The sequence below is a fragment of the Coffea arabica genome, chromosome 4e, assembly GCF_036785885.1.
Source record: "Coffea arabica cultivar ET-39 chromosome 4e, Coffea Arabica ET-39 HiFi, whole genome shotgun sequence".
Lineage (NCBI taxonomy): Eukaryota > Viridiplantae > Streptophyta > Magnoliopsida > Gentianales > Rubiaceae > Coffea > Coffea arabica.
Window position 1 is genome coordinate 42,377,861 of NC_092317.1, and position 19,778 is coordinate 42,397,638.

Below are 19,778 nucleotides of genomic sequence, written 5' to 3' on the forward strand. Positions count from 1 at the left end.
GGGAGTAGAACTGATCTAATGATCTTTGAGAATATCATTTACTTGGAATTCCAAGCCAACAATCATAATGCATGTCCATGGATATGCAGCTCTTAAGGATGCTATGATGCAGTGCAGTTAGTTGATTCCTACATTTGTGAGTCACAGGCACTCAGAGAATTTCGACCTCCTGAACAATTTTAAGACTCAGAGTCTTAGCAACATATGGAACAGCATTCTAAACTATTGACAATTTATGTATCTAGTTATAAACTAAGCTCCACTCTGACTTTTAAATGATGCTGTCTTATGAACGCCCGACACCAAAAGTTACAGATAAACCTTGCAAGATATCGCAGAGCTTTATTTTTTATCAAGGGGTCAAGCAATGTACTGCTTAACAGAGATGCAGGATTTCAACAACTAGCCTATTAAGCGATAAAGACAGCAGCAGTTAAGTATTTGTCAACAAACGAGAAAGATCCATGTATAAGATGATTTACTAGAATAGACACTTGGCTTATAAAGAGTAATGCAACCAATGCCTTCTCATCTTGTTTTAAAGAGAATTTGATGAGACAAACCTTTATTTAAACTAGCTTAGGTTTATTTGCTACTCCAGATGCTAGCTTCTGAAAACCTTTCATGGTGCAGCATAAATATTTATTGCACCTTGATTCACATTCAATAACTACTAACAAAATAAAAGACACAACTGAACCTTGACTAAGTTCAGAAAGTTTATCTTCAGTATCATCTGCAGAAGTGTCACTATCGAGCACACCAAGTGCAGCAACGAAAGAAGTAAAATCTGATTTTGCTAAAACCAATCCAAGAGCAGCCATGGCAGAAGCAATATCAGTTCTCCTCAAAACTAATCTCATTATTTTCCGGCGTATGGGTGGTAGCTGTGCCAGCACATGCTGCTTCAAACGCCTTATCTGCAGCATGCAAATGAAGGATAATAATCGCTTGTCCTTACAGAAAATCAGAGCAGAGACACCTTTGAAGCATGTTACAAAAAATATTCCAACCCTTAGTGCAAAAGTAACTTATATTCTAGTCAGAAGGTAAAAAGATATGAGAGGCATCAATACTGACAATGTACAGAGTAACAAAGAAAGTTATTGATTTTGGCCCTTCTTTTTCCTGCTTCTAAAATATGTGACACCAAATGTTCAGAAGTTTCTTCAATTGCAATTGATTAATTGATTAAATTAATGCTATTTTGCAGAAGAAATTGTTGCGTAAACTGGAAAGTTTGAGTGTTGAAACTCCAATTCTAGTGGTGACAATTGGTATCACTGTTACAGGGTTTCAAGACTCAGAATGTGAGTCTCCACCAATGGAGATTATGCTCCACATTTACTCCCAGAAGAGAATACAACCTTAAAATCTTTCTTTCAGCCGACTAGAACAATAGATTAATCTTGCAGCTTTTAAGACATACAGGAAAACAACAAATGTCATGCACATCAGAATATAGTCCATGCTAAACCATACCATGACAGTTTGCCTTAAGAGAACATTTAACTCCTCCAAACGTATGCCCTTTGAGAAATCCTGAAAGATTGAGCAATTTATTACAGGCAAATCATTTTCTGTGCATTAATCATGCAAGACTTAAAAATCTCAGAACATAAAACATCAGGATGTTAAATACCATGTATTATCATGTTTGTTCATTGTACTAGAGGTTTTGTTGTAGCATAGGATGCACTATAAACCACAGGTGGCTAAATAACCTAAACATCTTTTTAGTAATTGTCTTTTTTCATTTGGCAGAAATTGTATAAGTAATACAAATGAGAAAGAAAAATGACGCAAGCCCCTTTTCTGAAAGCACAGTCGAGAAAAGGTCAGTGACAGCACAAGGACAGTTGAAATCATGTTTACTTCAAAGAGAACATGATTTTTATATTACCCGACAACAAAAGATAAAAAGATAATTTATTATGATATGCATGCTCAACAGTGGAGTGCAACCATCTAAATGCTTCTTTCTTTTCCAGGGAGGAGGTGATGGGGAGTGGGGAAGGATGATGGAGTTGGTGATAATATGTTAACATATAATAGATTTATGCTATGAATAATTGAAAATCAAAGTTTTATAACTTGGTTAATAAAATTTAACCTAGTTGTGAAGGGTTATCTACTCCAGTAGTTTCACCAGATAAATAGCAGAAGTTATAATCCTTTAAGTGAATTTCAAACCGCATCCGATTAGACAACATTTTGGAATTGTGCAATCTAACAATCATCAAGGGAACATCCAAAACCCAAGAATACAAGGGAACATCAAGAACTTTGTAAAACCCGCCTTTAAATCTGGGCTCAAAATGCCCTAGGACTAGAATATAAGCATCATTTCATATTCCCTTTTACCAATGAAGTAAAATATGTTAGTCACTGACAAAGTAAAAGTATTTCCACTCCAAAGACCAAAAAAACTACCTGAAAAACCTTCCCTTGACAACCATTAACAAGTTTAACTGAGCAGTATGTCTTTGCAAAATCATATTTGGTCTCCCCAAGCAAGCCCGGCCTAGGAAAAGGATGCACAACCAAAGATATTAAAAGAGCTTAAACAGAATAATCAGAAGTCTAATACTCTAAGAGAATGGGAGACTTACCATAACATATTTATCTGATGAAAAATGTCGAATGGCCTATTATCACCTAGGAACATATGCACAGGTGAAAAGGGAATCCAATTGGCATGATACACATAATCAAAGACAACAGTAGGCAAGATATCCTAATGTAGGTTTCAAGTATATCGACACATCCATTAACAAGTAATGGAAATTCGAAATTTTGACATAGTAAAAAGACAAATGTCAAACAGTTCCATCACAACCTTGATAAGGAGGGAGTCCCAGATAGTAGGATTAAATGCCTGACCTTCATTGCCACATCAAGCACAGATTTTATCTATCAAATAAGGAAGAAATTGGAGTTGATTAGATGACTCACAGGATGCCATGCAACAAAAAACAAACTTCTTGGATTTGGATTAGTAACAGAATTAAAGCGCTATTATGCAATTCAATCAGACCAGCACCCACAAAGAATTTCTTTCAAATGTATAATATGCATTGCCAAGCATGGACAGTCATAGCAGGAATGCCATAAAATGTCTGGAACTCAAGATAAATCTGAAGAGAAGCATTATCATTTAACTACTGTATCATATTTTGGGCGCAATCATGAATTGAACAGCCTAAAGTGTTTATCCTCCAACTTAATTAAATTCTTGCTTTGCATGGGCTGCCCATCTGATGAGTCAACGAAGATTGTTTAAAGGTAAACAATGGAAGAAGGAAATAAAACTTTAGACATCCTAAAGAAATGCCAAAATGCACACCAAGCTTCATATAGGCATATTACCAACTTGATTCAATTGCGTACTATCCCAACAGAAAGATTAACCAAAATTCAAAAATACAAAGAAAATAAAAACTTTTCACCAATTCCCATACAACAAATGCTTCATAGCATCTATGACTCCTAAAGGTCATCTTTTACTAGTGAACAAATACGGTTAGTTCTTTCACGAAGAGAAAGTCAACAATGTGATCAACTATTCTTGCTAACAAGTAACAACCGTGTCACGTGGTCAAGTTCCAACTAGTCCTAGTTTCTAAGTTTGATAAGCATTGACCTTTTTCAGGAAGTCTCCTACGCCATTCATTAGAAAGGAAAACATATATTTGCATTTAAAAGAGGAGCAAGCATCATTTATGGAAATTTTGATGTACAAGCAGTGGTACAAACTTTAGTAATTGGACATTCTTGGTCATGTCAAGTAGTAATATGAGTCCAATGATTACATCATCTTTCAATGATGAATAGACAAAGAAAAGGCTCGCATCACCAGATTGTTGATGGAAATTTCCTTATTGCTACTTTTTTCCTTGTCTTTTAAGGTGCTGTAGGGGGAATGTGTTTACGCTATTCTTCCAAATTTTACTCCAGCAGTTCAAGTGTAATATGAAGTGGTCTATACTTAAAAGAGTCCCATACCTCTTCTGGTTCTGATCTCTTCTTTGTACAACGTAGATGATGTGACTCATCAACAATCAGAGTAGCCCACTCTTGTTGCAACATGCTCCTCCACAAATGATGAAGCATTTTGTATGAAATGACCACTACCTTGGGACATTTAGCTAAACGTGTAGGATTATCTTGATGGCAAAAAACTGAAGAGAAAATTATGAATTAGGCCATAAAAGATGTGGGAGTATGACAGGAACACAATTTGCGTGCAGGATAGCACTTAAAGAGAGAAGTTGATTTAAAAAGTTTTCATGCTATAAGCCGAGCTTAGACAAAATTTAAACAGCAAAGAAGAAAGAAAAGGTTACAAATTACAGTTTCTACATCTGAACATGACAATCAAAAACTAGCTTTTGGAAGGGATGTCAGAAAAGGATGAGAGAATTTAAGTTTCAATTTCAAGAGGTAGATAATAACAGTTCATCAGTTTTTAGCTTAATGATCAGGTAGCTTTTGTTAGATCTGAATCCAGTCTGGACCATAACAACCATTTTTTTGGCCCCCTGAAATATAATAATCCAGGTCCTTCAAATACATAACCTAATGAATACCAACGAACTAGTGTGCCAGCCTGCTATTTGAAGTAACAAGCAAATAACCAATATAACTTGCTTATTTTTGACTGAGCTCACAAAAGAGGGTACACTATCAGAAAGTTTCAAAATGGCTTACCTACGCAAAAAAAAGTTCCAAAATAACTTGAGTAGTTACCAAAATATTTAGGTTTGGCCAAAAGGATAGGATGAAATTATTGCTACCATATCAGGATCCATATAGTTCTTGGTTCACGAAGCATAAACTGCAAGGTATACCCATCCAACCAATTGCCCTTATTATGTAAAGCAACACATAGTACAAACAACAAAGAAACTTCTCTGCAAGATGGTCGAGAAGAACTATACAACAACACAAATGGAAGATGATAGATGGACGGATTTTTTTATCCAAGCATCCTACGTCAGAACAAGAAAAGTAGTACGTTGGAATTAGTGACATAGGAAAGAGATGATAGAGACAAATGGTAGCAGTCAACTAAAGATTATGACAGGCAAAGCATGCACACTTGATATACAAGCTTTGATATGGCATGCCTTGGAAGACAAGCAGCCTGTTGGAGTTGAATTAAGAATCCTTTTTAGCTAATTTAACTAGGCAGTTAACTATAGGAGTTTTTTAGCTAATTTGAATACACATATTGGTGATTACTACCTTCAGTATTTGTCTATGGAATGCATTTCTGATTCGGATTTAATGTTGCGTTAGGAAAGGAATCTTATTCCTACTCTAAATAAGGGATAAGTCTTAGTCCAAATAGGATTTGGTTTAGGAGTCTATAGATAACGTATTTTCTTTCAAGAGAGGACAGGTTTGAGTTAATGAAACTTCTTTCAGACTTTGTTGTCTTCTTAAGGATTGTCAGATGCAATCTTGTTTTGGAGGTGATGCCTAAAGGTATTGTTAAGAGAATATAAGTATTCTTGTAGATAATAAATTAATAAGGGTATTCTTGTAAATAGTTTGTTAGGTTTGTACTCCTATAAATACTAGGTGGTCACTCATAATACGATGACTAGATGTTTTCCTCCCAAATACCTATTGTCATGGTATCAGAACAAAAGTCCTAGGGTTAGGGTTAAACATCTAGCAAAAGTTCTGTTCAGTTTACGCGATACTGTTCATCGCGACTGTTTTACGTGGCACTGTTCATAGCGCACTGTTCACGCGGCGCTGTTCATCTCGAGTTTTGACCCTTTCTTTGGTTTGACGTGCTATTCGCTATGGTTGAAAGGTTTGTTAATGCAGTTACCACTGACCAAGTTGAATCGAGTTCTTCAGTACATGGGTTCCAGAAGACTGTTACTATATCCGAGGAAGATTATATTAAATTCCTACAGTACCAAGTTACTAATCACGCATCTTTTCCCTCTGCTTCTTTAGCACAAAAAGGTAATGACTCATGGATTATTGACTCCGGGGCTACTGATCATATGTCAACTACCTCTAAAAATTTTTCTAATTTTCAAGAGTCTACTTCCTTTCCTCATGTTACTTTAGCTGATTAAAGTTAAAGGACTAGGCACTGTAGAAATTAATCCATCTCTTCCGCTGTCTTCTGTTCTTTACGTACCTAATTTGCCCTTTAATCAATGTCTGTTAGTAAGCTCACTAAATTTCTACAGTGTTCAGTTACTTTTTCTCCTGATTCTGTTGTCATTCAGGATTTGAAAACAAAGAGGACGATTGATGGAGGGCATGAGCATAATGGTCTTTATTTTCTCAACACTAATAGTCCGATTGCATGTCCTGCTACTGTTTCTCCTCTTGAAATTCACTGTCGTTTGGGTCATCCGTCTCTACAAAATTTGAAAAAGTTGGTTCCTACTTTGAGTCAGTTGTCTTCGTTAGAATGTGAGTCTTGTCAGTTTGGGAAACATCATCGTGTTTCTTTTGCTCCTAGAGTCAATAAACGAGTTTTTGAACCCTTTTTGTTAGTTCATTCTGATGTTTGGAGTTCTAGTCGAGTCACTTCAAAGTTAGGTTTTAAATATTTTGTAATCTTTGTTGATGATTTTTCAAGAGTTACATGGTTTTATTTAATGAAAGATCGTTTAGAATTATATTCCATTTTTTGTGCATTTGTTACAGAAATAAAGAATCAATTTGGTGTGCCTGTACGTATACTTCGCAGTGATAATGCGAAAGAATATTTTTCCACTCCTTTTAATACCTTTATGATTAAATTTGGTATTATTCATCAGTCCTCTTGTCCTCACACTCCACAACAGAATGGAGTTGCTGAAAGAAAAATTGGACATTTAATCGAAATTGCTCTAACACTGTTGTTGCACATGATGTGCCCAAACAATTTTGGAGTGATGCAATTCTAACTGCATGTTATTTAATTAATCGCATGCCATCTAATATTCTTGGAGGTCAATTACCTCACTCCATTCTTTTTCCTCATGAACCTGTGTTTAAATTACCTCCTTGTATTTTTGGATGTGTGTGCTTTGTTCATTAGCTTGCTCCCGGGGTAGATAAATTACATCCTCGTGCTATTAAATGTATTTTCTTAGGATACGCACGAGCGCAAAAAGGGTATAGATGTTACAGTCTAGTTTTAAATCGATTTTTTACTTGTGTTGATGTTACTTTCTTTGAATCCACTCCATATTTTATCAAACACGGTATGCCTTGTGAGTTACACCAGTGTCCCTCTTTTTCCTCTCCTGTTTTACCAGTCCCTTCCTCTTTATTACCTGAGTTATCTAGTCCACCAGATTCAATAGCTCGATTATCTCGTCTTCATCTTCAAATTTATTCTCGTCATTCCATGGTTGAGAAAGTTCCTGATATGCCACGCACTTCACCAATTAACTCTCAATCTTCAAATCCAGGTATGACGCCGTCCTCTGAGTTAGATCTTCCTATTGCTTTACGCAAAAGTAAGAGGCATTGTACTTCTCATCCTATTTCTAATTTTGTTTTTTATTCTCGTCTCTCTATGTCATATTCTTCTTTTGTTACTTCCCTTGATTCTGTCTCCATTCCTAAGTCTATTACCTATGCTCTTAATCATCCTGGTTGGAGATTAGCTATGCAAGAAGAGATGTCTGCTTTGAAACAAAATGGTACTTGGGATCTTGTCCCTCTTCCTTCAGGTAAGCCTGTTGTTGGCTGTAAATAGATGTACACTATAAAGTGCAGCCTAATCGATCTATTGATAGATTGAAGGCTCGTCTGGTAGCTAGAGGATTTACTCAGGTGTATAGAGTAGACTACTTAGAAACATTTTTTCCTGTTGCAAAGATTACCTCAGTTTGTCTTCTTATCTCTTTGGCAGCAACTTACAATTGGCCATTGCATCAGTTGGATGTGAAAAATGCATTTCTGCATGGAGATTTGGAAGAAGAGGTATATATGAAACAACCTCCTAGATTTGTTGTTCAGGAGGAGAATTCGCGATTAGTTTGTCGTTTGAAAAATCCTTATATGGATTGAAACAGTCTCCGAGGGCCTGGTTTGGCCGGTTTAGTAGTATTGTCATGAAGTTCAGTCTGACAAGATGTGGAGTAGATCATTCTATATTTTATCGGCATTCTAATGTTGGTAAAATTTTATTAGTTGTTCATGTGGATGATATTGTGATTACACGTGATGATGTTGTGGGAATCCAGAAACTTAAATCCAATCTACAGGCAAACTTTCAGACAAAAGATTTAGGTCATCTACAGTATTTTCTGGATATTGAGGTAGTTCGGTCCAAATATGGGATTTATTTATGTCAAAGGAAATATGTACTCGATATGCTGAGTAAAGTTGGAATATTAGGTTGCCGACCTGTGGATACTCCTATGGATCCTAATGTGAAATTAGTAGGAGATCAAGATGCATTAATAGATGATCCTAGGCAATATCGAAGACTTGTGGGTAAATTAAATTATCTCACTGTAACGAGACCTGACATTTCGTTTGCAGTGAGTGTTGTGAGTCAATTTCTTGATACTCCTCGTACTAATCATTGGGATGCTGTTATACGGATTCTCAGGTATCTTAAGAGTGCTCCTGGAAAAGGGTTGCTGTATCAAAATTATGGACGCACTGATATTGAAGGATATAGTGATGCAGATTGGCCTGGTTCTGCCTCAGATCGAAGATCAACCACAGGATATTGTGTGTTTGTTGGTGGTAATTTAGTGTCGTGGAAGAGTAAGAAACAAACAGTTGTCTCCAGATCAAGTGCAGAATCTGAATACCGCGCTATGGCTCACACTGTGTGTGAGTTGGTTTGGTTGAAGAGCATGTTACTTGAAATTGGGTTTGAGCATAAACAGCCTATGAATTTAGTGTGTGATAATCAGGCGGCTGTTCATATTGCGTCTAATCCAGTGTTTCATGAAAGGACAAAACATATTGAAGTTGATTGTCATTTCATTCGAGAGAAATTGATTGACGGAGTCATCAAGACATCTCATGTACCGTCTATAGATCAATTGGCTGATTTGTTTACCAAGAGTTTAGGGGGTTCTAGAGTGAAATACATTTGTAACAAGTTGGGTGCTTATGATATATATGCTCCAACTTGAGGGGGAGTGTTAAGAGAATATAAGTATTCTTGTAGATAATAAATTAGTAAGGGTATTCTTGTAAATAGTTTGTTAGGTTTGTACTCCTATAAATACTAGTTGGTCACTCATAATACGGTGACTAGATGTTTTCCTCCCAAATACCTATTGTCAGGTATATAGTATAATTCCCAGAGTTTCCTCATTCATTCATATTCTCAATTTGAAGTCTACAGCAGTATTTCTTTATTTCAGGCCTTATTTTGTTTCCTGATCATTCTGCTGATATAACTGCAATTCTTAAGTCTCCTGAAATATCCTAAGGATCTGTTAGCCTACCAACAACATTGTGCTGCATCAAGTAATCTAAAGAGCCAAAACCAAGAAACTAACGTCTCAAAATTCCCACCAAGGATAGCATACAAGTATAGATCGTATGAGGAAAGGAATATGTATGCTGTACAGACAATTACAACTGTCACCAGTTTTTTTTTATTTTTTACATATGCTGTACAGACAATTACAACTGTCACCAGCTTTTTTTTTCTTTTTTTCTTCTAGTTAATGACTGAAGAAATTTTGTTAATGAGCAGAGATACGATGAAGAGGACAAGAAATTCTTAGGGAACACACAGTAAAAGAAACATAAGAACCACCTGCCAATCCCTCTGCAAATTTATTACCTTAAAAATATGATCAGCCCAAGGTGAAGAGAGGCAAATAACACTCAAAGTAAGTTCAAAGCAATAAAATGATCTTTAGCACTCCTACTATTCGCTCTTAAATTTCAGAAGAGAGCTACCCAAAATGTAAATAAACCTAGAAACACTTCCCTGGAATTTACCCATGCTGACTCTTACCAAAATAAAAAAGGCTAACTTGTATGGTATTCATCAGAATAATTGAGCGAACCCACACCTTAGGGAGAAAGGATGAACAAATATTCAAACTTTGTATCTGTTAAATACCGAAGGTAGAGGTCACTATTTGTCTAATTAGGACTTGCACACAGAACACTAATGTGCACAAAGGGCATTCTATGTCTTCATTCCAGCAACAAGTTAATGATATTAGCTAGCCCACTCCTAGCACACTCATCTAGTCTTCATCCATGAGAAAGTTTCTATTGAAAGCGAGAACTTGCTATCCACATCGGTTCTATCTACCCAAAGATATGGAGGACAATATCAGTCTCTATAAATGTGAAAAAGGCGATTTGATCAGAAGAAGCCAAAATCAATAACAAATCATGACCTAGAGTGTCTAACCTTGACCGTGGTGCAAATGAGTTACAAAGACTCAATAGGCGAATTGATTTGACATACCTATCTTTTAGCTTCCATGATTGTGCAAATTCAAGAATCAGCACCAAAGAATAAAATGAAAAGATGGGGGAAATATAAAAAAAAAAAAAAAAAAAAGCAAAGTAAATCAAGTTTTGGGGAAAAAAATGAGCTCCAAGCACTTGATCTACCCAAAAGCACATATATGAGATATCTCCAACCTTGCAATGCAAAAAAGAAGTAAAAAGGAATTTGAAAACTTTAAGATTACTGGGAAATGAACTTCAAAGACCTCATCCTTTTTGCTGGGACTTGTTCTATGTAAACTTGCGCATAAGCAAAACAACCACCAAAGGGAAATAGCCATAATGATCTGCCTTTGGACACCAAAAGGCCAAGGTCCAGACTCTCTCTAGATTAAGGTACGTTCATAATTTCTTAAAGCCAATCAACTATTTTGATTAGCTTTGCTCAACAGGGACATCTGCTATAGGAACAAAATGGATCAAGCTAATAAGACAACAATGATGTCATAGAATGTATCAGTCCATCCACCCTTCTAGACATTTTAATTGAGAGGATTGGAAACAAAAAATCCTCAATTAAATGGATTCAGTATGGTGATGGGAATTCTGCTTTCTTTCATTCTGCAGTACAGCAGAAATGAAATGCAAATTATACTGCTTGGATTAAGGAAGATTCTGGTGGTTGTTTGGATTACGTTTCTGATATAAAATCTTTGGCTGTTGATTATTTTCGATAGTTGTTTGTTGATCATAGAATAGTGGATAAATTTGATTAAAAAAAAAAAGGAAGTACCCTCTGGTAGTGCCAACACCGACAATGTAACGCTTACTCATGTTAAATTTAATAAGAAATCCTTCTCAAGAAAAAGATCATCTTCCAAATATCGAATCAATAGCACTTATGTTCAGACTACCATGATAAATTGCAAATATAAAACTTGAATCTCACTGAAGAAATTATAAGACAGTCAATTTAGAAACCCACAGATCTAGAAATTGTACCTAGATGAATATCAGAAGGCAAACAGAAAGGAAGCCAGCGCTCCAATTCTTCAGCCCATGAGTATCTCAAAATAGCTGGGCAGACGATAAGTATAGGACCTTCATTACTGAAGCAGCCTGCTATTGCAATAGCCTGAAAGCCAGAGTCAACAGTCAAATCAGGAAGAACATACTGTACAAGCATGGAATCATTAAACTGTACTGTTTGCTTTAATTGTCAAGGGATATACTCCATCTGGACCATTAAATGTTACCACAAATGTTTTGGCCACAATTATGTTTGGCAGCTTATGTACTTCCATTTATCATTTGAAATTGAGTTTGCCTAAACTATAATTAATATGAAGATATCTCCTGAAGCAATGCAATTTCGATAAAGTGGGCTTCCAAAATTGTTATTATCTATGAGAAGTTCCAAAGTAAAATTTTAACAAAATTATTGGGAAAAAGCATCTAACTTCATTTCTTATGCAAGAAAATGAATACTCAAATGAGAATGAACACCATGATACCCCTTGGTATACCATGCCTTCTGTTGCTTTTCCTTTTACTTTTCCCCACCCCCACGATTAGCACATCTTTAAAAGCCCTTTAGGTTTTAATCAGAAAGTTAAAAATCGAAGACAATTGCACATTTTCCTGGTAATTTAGATAATTTGTGGAAAATTAATGTTGTAGGCCAAACTGATTATCTTATAATGCAGCAAAAGTTCAATATGTTTCTCCCATTCATGTAACTAATCGCATTTCAACTCTTTGTTTTTGAGCTTTTTACTTATTGCGAAGTGATTTAGTGCCTTGAAATTTATAACCCAATGGTCACTTGTTTCAATAGTCTTTTCAACATGTGCAGGATCAATTTTCAAATTGAAAATAAAACTAACCAAATGAAAAAAAAATTGCCATATGAAAGTCCAGATTTCAATACAACATTTCAAATTCCATAGTAGTCAATGGTAATGCAGTTTTAAAATTATCAAGTGTTTATAAACAAAAATAATACAGGAACCAAAAATTTGTCCACTTAAAATGATCAATAAGTAGTAAAATAGCCTAAGCCAATTTACTTTACAGGTGCCATTGTTGATACTCATGCATAGACCTGGCAACCAAATATTATGCCCAAACAATCCATTTGGACGGGTGCATTTGAATTAAGGAAGCAATTTAAATGGATGGACTTTAAATGAACTCGTCAGAAGTCCATATTTAATTCAAACACATAGTTTGGGCAACTTGTAATCCAGTCACAAAAATAACAAAACAACCAGAAAACTCAGGGGTTAGGTGTAATTTTACATTTTCAGCCCCCAGCTTCCTTGCGCTAACTCTGATCTCAATCTCTCCAACAGGTGGTTGAGACCATAGAGACAATCAGCAATTCTCTCTCTCACACACACACAGAAACTCATACAAGAGTATGTGTACATTCAAACAACTAAATACAAGGTTATGTAATCCAGGATTTCTTATTTTTGGCACTTGATTGAAGGCAGCAATACACACTCATACAAGAATGTGGCTGGCACCATGGTGTATGTAGTAATCAGGTAATTGCTCTATAGAAACAAAAACAAGGATAGCTTAGGGAAGAGATCAAGTAGGAAGGATGGATTTCAAAAGGACATGTAATTTGGTTGAGTTTAGGATTCAACCAGTTTAACACTTCGAATTGATCCTACTTATAGGTCAGTTTTAAATCCACATTTTTCTTAAGGTATCCAAACAAGCTAGGAGATTAGTTTTGGAGATTTGATATCCAAATCCACCCAAACCCCTCAACTTGGACTCAGTCTTATAGTTTTTTAACGAGACTACAGGTATCATCTTAAGGCAGAACCGTGACTGGCAAAATTTAGACAATTGAAATTGTTCATCAGCAGGTAGATTACAGGAGTAAAACACAACAGTTTAACGAAATAGAGAGTTGGTTTCAACATAACCACACCGGAGAATAAGTGGAGATAAAATTTAAAATTTATCATCAGTGGCTTGTCAATGTATATTGTGTACGTACATCTATCAAACCCTGAGGTATAAGATGAGTTCTTCTAGTACCTACTTAAAAATTTATTTCTCTCATTGGCATTCTGTCCAAACAACTGAAACACTTGTCTGAAAGTTAAATCCCAACACTATTTGATCTTTTCCTTTAAACTATTAACCAATACTGACTTCAAATTAGATCCCTTTCCAACTAACACCATCTTGCCTATCCATCTATACCACCATTAAATCACACACATGATCACATCCACTCCTTCCCTCCCTCATAGACACGCTCATACACCTCATTCCAGCAGAACAGCAGTTCCACGCCAATTTAACTATTCCATTTCACTCTGTTGAATGGCTCCTCAACTCCAAGCAATATTAGCAACAGTAGTAAAGGAAGAATGATGGTGCAGAAAAGAAGATACAGTTATATAGCATTCCATGTTGTATCCAACTACCGAATGAATTATTTTTACCAACATGCCTATAGTTTCCGGTAATACAAAAACTGAGTTGTAATTTATTCTTCTAAACCAGCATTTGATGCAATCTCAATTAAGCTTGAATTTATTTGATAAAAGCATCAAGTTCTGTTTTTACATGGTTTGGCTACCTTTTTCTACCATTTCTTCAGTTATAGAATGGTACTAATTGAATATATTGTGTAAGCTATACAAAACTCGGGAACCAAAATTTTTGTGTAACCAAAACAAATCTTTGAGATTTTTCAGAGACCTCCAGACTCTCTATGCAGTATTTAAAATGAGAAACGATAGATTACAAGTGAAATGATATGCAGAAGAAAATCAAAGGACTTCTATTTTTGATGAGGATATTTTAGCTGTTCAATATATCATCTATCAAAAAGTGGTCTCTATCCCCGACCATTGACCCCCTGTAGCATGCTGATGGAATGAAAACTTGAGCTTCAAACAGTTAGTCTATTCATCATTTCTCCTGCATTCCCTTAGCATTGGACCTGTAGAATCAAAACTCAAAATTCAAAGCCTCCTTCCTTCGTTTCCTTTCCAGTTCTATCAAATACACCCCGCTATATATTAGTTTTTTCCACCAATATTAATGGGTATAGCAGGATTCTGAAACACTTCAAAGCCAATTGTAAAGCTTTTCAAAGTAACAGAATATATGGGTCAAGGGAAAATGAAATCAATGAGTAAAATTCAAGCCAGAGTCAGGACTACTTAAGTTAATAGGCTAGGCAATTCAGCCTGGATTTCAATTTATTTTCTATTGGGCATTTAGGTTTCACAAACTTTGAGTTGGTTGGTTCAGGTCGATCTCAAATGCTTCCAACTGCTTTGAATACCATCTAGGTTGCACTAAGTAAGATTCTGTGCCTCATTAATGCTGCTACTCGTAGGCTGTGTCTCCCTTCCATTGCTCTTCTGTATTTATCTTCTTCTTGTATTTCAATTAGGGGCCATCCTTCATGGCAGTTTAACTTGTTAGAGAGTGAAAGGTGGAAGGATGGGAAGCCGGACCGGTGTGTCTTTATGTTCTTAACACATGAAGAACAGCAAAATGGTGAAAAGGAATATCAGCCACAAGGAATTGTACTGCATGGTGAAGGTAACAGTCTTTCTGTAGAAAGAGGCTGCTGGAAAACACTTTCGAAGAAAACAAAGCATACCAAGTACCTGATTCAGCCATTCTTAAACTGATCCCAAAACTCCTCATAGGAGGTCCTATCTATATGTCCCATCTATATACTTTGATATTACACATAAATGGCAACAATTTTTTGCTTATCAAACTAATTATATGTCATTGAGGGTACATATTCCCAGTTTCATTGTTACCTGTAGAGTTTTACCAAGTCCCATCTCATCTGCTATTAGACATCGCCCTCCCCTCCTTAAGCCAAATTGAACACCTTCAACTTGAAAAGGCAGTAGCGCGTCAAGCAACTTTTTGGGGAGGTTCCTGATCAATTCATTAACCTTCTCATCAGTAAGAAATTCAGGCCTATGAGGTATCCATTTGCCAGCGCTATAGGAATGTAACATTGTTTCAATCACATTAAAAGTTCCCCAAGGTATCTCTTCACATTCAACGCCTTCACAGTTCTTCAACAACTTCAAGATTGATTCATACTCCCCAAGGCTATATTTGCAGGCCCTTCCACCTTCATTGTTCTGGGTATAGTGGGGTGGTACAACCTGATTGCAATCAAATAAAATGAATCAACTCTATTTGCACATTTCTCTGCATTCAATATGGGGAGAAAAACAAAAGAAATATAAACATGATATGTCATTTATTTAAACAAAAAGCTGCGATCAAATTGGAATAAACGATAAGGGTTAACCCAGAAGCTTTAGTTGTATTATAACAACTCGTATTGCACTTTTTTCGCATCATAATGATGGATAAATCTCTTCTGGTTGTTTTATCTCATGTTAAAACATAATTGCTCAGTCCCCGCTTTCCCTAGACAAAATATTTACATTTTTTTCCCTTTCACAGACAAATCCAAGAACAACTTACAACCAACTTTAGAAACCTTTTTTCGAATTTAGATGACTCTTATTCTACAATTTTTCAACTCACATTGCGCACATATGCAAACAAAAAAAAAAAGATGCACACAGAGGTGTTCTTGGTTCACTGCAAGATAAAATTTTTGTATACTAGAAAGCCAGTTGATTTTTTTTTTTTTAAATTGTCCACCAGAGGAAACATATTCTCCAGGAGAATAGGACCCTGGAAGCTAATGCAGAAGAAAAATATCCTCATTCGCCTTCAGAATTCCTTCAGCTACAATTTTCATCAAACACAAGTAACTCCTGCATTTGCGCAAGAACAAGAAAAACACCAGCAAGTAACAAAACGGCAAGAAGTCCTTCTTCCAACATCACATCAAACAAAACTAATTTCGCATCTATTCACACGAAAATCAAGAACAGCTCTTTCTACAAACACATTAAATACACATTCAATTGGGAAACAAAAAAGCTCAAAAATATATATATACATACATTAGATAGCCAATCACTCAGCTTCTCGAAGCAGGCTTCATCACCGGGATACGGAAACCCTGGAACCGTAAAAGGCGTGATGAAGAATGAATCAGGGGAGCAAATTTCAAGCCTAGCCCTAAATTTCTCAGTTGAAGGAGGGGAAATTAGTGGTTTTCGAAAATCAGAGCACTTTCGTCCAGATGATGAGAGTTTTTGGCACTTAAACAGCTTCCAAGCACTCTGAAATTGATTGGCGTTTGAATTATAGTTGGTGGTGGTGACAGCGGCGACGGTGGAGCTGGTGGTGGAGGTGGCGGCTAAAGCAGCGGCTTTCCGCTTGGCTAATGCGGCTCGACGGTTAGATTCGGCTCGCTGTTTTTGCGCTTCTGTGATTTCTTCTTCTCCTGATTCATCCATTTGAGGATTTTTATGTTCTTTTTTTCTTTTTTTTTCCCCGTTTTTCCTGTTCGATTTTGGAGGCTTGGTAGCTGGAACTAGGGAAGTAGGGAGGTTTTGAAATTGGGAAAGAAGAGGGAAAGAGGGAGGGTGGGATTGGGTGGGAGAACGAAACGGATGCACACGCACACGCACACGATTTTAAAAGCGGCAGCGGTGGGGACACTTTTAATAATGTCCCCTTTTCTAAGACTTATAGATATAACATAATTTTGCAGTTTACCCCCTAAACTATAATAATAGGCATTTTGCCCCCTTGAATGATATGTTTAGACAAATCTACCCTTTTCATTTTAAGCATTGTTATTTTTCTTTTTCCCTATCATTTTCTTTTTAAATTCTTCCTTTTTTTCTTTAAACATTGTTTAAATAAGTAGACTAGATTAGTCAAAATTTGTTTATTTCTTAATTTCGTATGTCAATATTTTATAAAAAAAAAAAATCTATGGAATACAAGATTTTTTTTCCAAATGTTGAAGTCAATGTCATTTAAGAAATTGAACTTTTCAAATATATAATAACAAAATAGGGAAATTGATTAATCAATTATTAGTAGTATCAATAACAAAAAAAAATGAACTATTATTGTTGTTTATTCTTATTTTTTATTTCACAACAAATAACAATTGCTAACATTTCTTTTTTATGTGATATATAATATGTTACTTTTATTATAAGTACTTGAGTAACTGTGAACTCTTAATTAGTTTATAGGTACTTAAATTGTTGAATTACTAGATTAATATACTTTACAATATAAGCTACATATATTTTGTAATAACAAAGAGTTTATGACAAATTATTAAGAATGAATTTAACAAATAAACAAATTTAAAAAGTAGTTTAAAAAATATTAAAATTTTTTATATAAGTCTTTTCACATCGGAGAGAGACATTGGCTAGTTCCACGAGAGAAGGAGAAAAAAAAGAAAATAAAAGGAAAAAATGAAAAAAGCTAATAGAGAGAAAAAAAGAAAGGATTTAAGATAGTAGGGGTAGTGTTGTCCAAACATATCATTCAATGGGGCAAAATGCCTATTATTATAATTTATGGGGTAAACTGCAATTGGGTATATTTTGGAAGTGTGTAGTTTTTTAGCAAGTTTGTATAAAACTAGTTTTTTAACAACTTTGGCTACAAGAATCCCAAAAAACTTCCAAAGTTTTTTACTTACACACTTCAAATATCTAATACACAAAAAATTTCCCTTCAACTTTTCTTCTTTTTCCTCCCTCACCCAACCCACCACGCCAGCCACTACCTCCACCACCTCTCCCGGCGCCGGTCACCTCAAAAGTTTTTTTTTTCTGTCCCTCTCCCTCACCCCCTCTCCTCCCCTCCCCTCTTCCCCTCTCCCTCCCCCGCCAAGGGGAAGAGGGGGTGGAAGGGGAGGGAAAGGGGAAGAGGGGAGGGGAGAAGGGGGAGAGAAAAAGCAAAAATAAAAATAAAAATCCATGGCCGGCCTTCCTCTGGCGTCGGAGTGAGAGGGGGAGGGGAGAGGAGAGGGAAAGGGGAGGAAAGGGGTGGCGGTGGAGGGAGAGGGAGGGGTGGCGGGGGAGAGGGGAGAGAGGAGGAAAGGGATGGTGGGCAGAAGGGGGTGGTGGGGGAGGGAGTGGGAGGGGGGCGGGCCGAGGGGGTGGCGGGGGAGGGAGAGGAGAAAAGCAAAAAAAAAAAAAAAAGTTTGTATGTGTTTGCAGAGTTCGGGAAAGGGAACAGGGGAGGGGGAAGGGGAAGGGAGAGAGGAAAAGGAAAAAAAGAAAAAGGAAAAGAAAAAAAGTTTTTTCATCTTACAAAGTTTTTCTACAACTTCTACAGTGATCTACAGTAAAGTTTTATACAAACACCCAAAAAACTCACCTTCCAAACAGGCCCGAAATTGTTTGTGGGGGTTTTTTGCATTTAACCCATATATATATATATATATATATATATATATATATATATATAGTAAAGTCGTATTCTCATTCTTATCGCTTTATACTTTCTCTTTCCTATGTGGCTTAATGACAGGGCAAGTGGTTTCAACACGCCCTATAAAATAACCTACGCTCTTCCATCTCTCTCTTCTTTTGCCTTTGTTCATTTATTCCATGATTTCCACCTTTTTTAAAAAAAATAACCTATGCTCTATATAGAGCTTATCTCTCTCTTTTCATAAGCACGAAATCAATTATCAATATCTATTTAAATTAAATTTCAAATATAAAACCGTCCTTATCATCCATGTATGACTTAGAAAACTGTTCTTAGCATTCTATCCTATATTTGCGGTTGATTATCATTCTATCATAATCATATATCTGCGGCCGCTTGCTCCTCTTTTGGTTTGTGAACTTCTAGGTATAACAACAAGGTATGACCCGTATAATTTCTTTAGCATGCATGCCTTTAGTAAAACTATTTTTTATTATCATCTTTTTATATTCTTATCAATATCTCTTTATATCCTTATCAATTCTTATTTCCTACCCAAAGTTACGTACTTTAAGTAACTTAAATTAAGATAAAACTACTTTTAATATCCTTATCAATATCTTTTATATCCTTATCAATTCTTATTTCCTACATAAGGTTACGTACTTTCAGCAACTTAAATTAAGATAAAACTACTTTTAATATTTTTATCAATATCTCTTTATATGCTTATCAATTCTTATGCCTACATATAGCCTCTTTATATGGTTAGGTATTTCCAGTGCAAGCGGTTGGCACATTAAAGTATCGATTTTGGGTTTTCACTCCTCTTGATTATCAGGTAAATCTTCCTTCAATACACATTTTTCTTTTTTAAAAAGACATGTTCATCTTCAATTGTAAGAATTTAGTAACATATCTTGAATTTTGTGTGTTTTGGTTTTATTTTCTATTTGTTTTGTTTGAAGAGATAGGATTTAAAATGGTATTTTCATCGTAAGTTTTCATGTAGAAAC

The 19,778-nt window shown here is 35.8% G+C and overlaps 1 protein-coding gene across 4 annotated transcripts in view; it reads right to left on the reverse strand.

Moving 5' to 3' along the window:
* The window catches only part of LOC113741925 (uncharacterized), a 31,293-nt gene extending 14,351 nt beyond the window's left edge, over positions 1-16,942 (reverse strand). For all 4 annotated transcript variants that reach the window (XM_027269591.2, XM_027269593.2, XM_027269590.2 and 1 more), the window contains exons 1-9: positions 16,410-16,942; positions 15,231-15,590; positions 11,416-11,548; positions 4,006-4,181; positions 2,840-2,913; positions 2,613-2,648; positions 2,434-2,524; positions 1,483-1,542; positions 701-920 (exon numbers count right to left, since the gene is read on the reverse strand). In XM_027269591.2, coding sequence (XP_027125392.1) covers positions 701-920; positions 1,483-1,542; positions 2,434-2,524; positions 2,613-2,648; positions 2,840-2,913; positions 4,006-4,181; positions 11,416-11,548; positions 15,231-15,590; positions 16,410-16,808 — 1,549 coding nt within the window. In that variant the 5' untranslated portion in view covers positions 16,809-16,942. The remainder of the gene's footprint in view (positions 1-700; positions 921-1,482; positions 1,543-2,433; positions 2,525-2,612; positions 2,649-2,839; positions 2,914-4,005; positions 4,182-11,415; positions 11,549-15,230; positions 15,591-16,409) is intronic.
* Between the last annotated feature and the right edge of the window lie 2,836 nt (positions 16,943-19,778).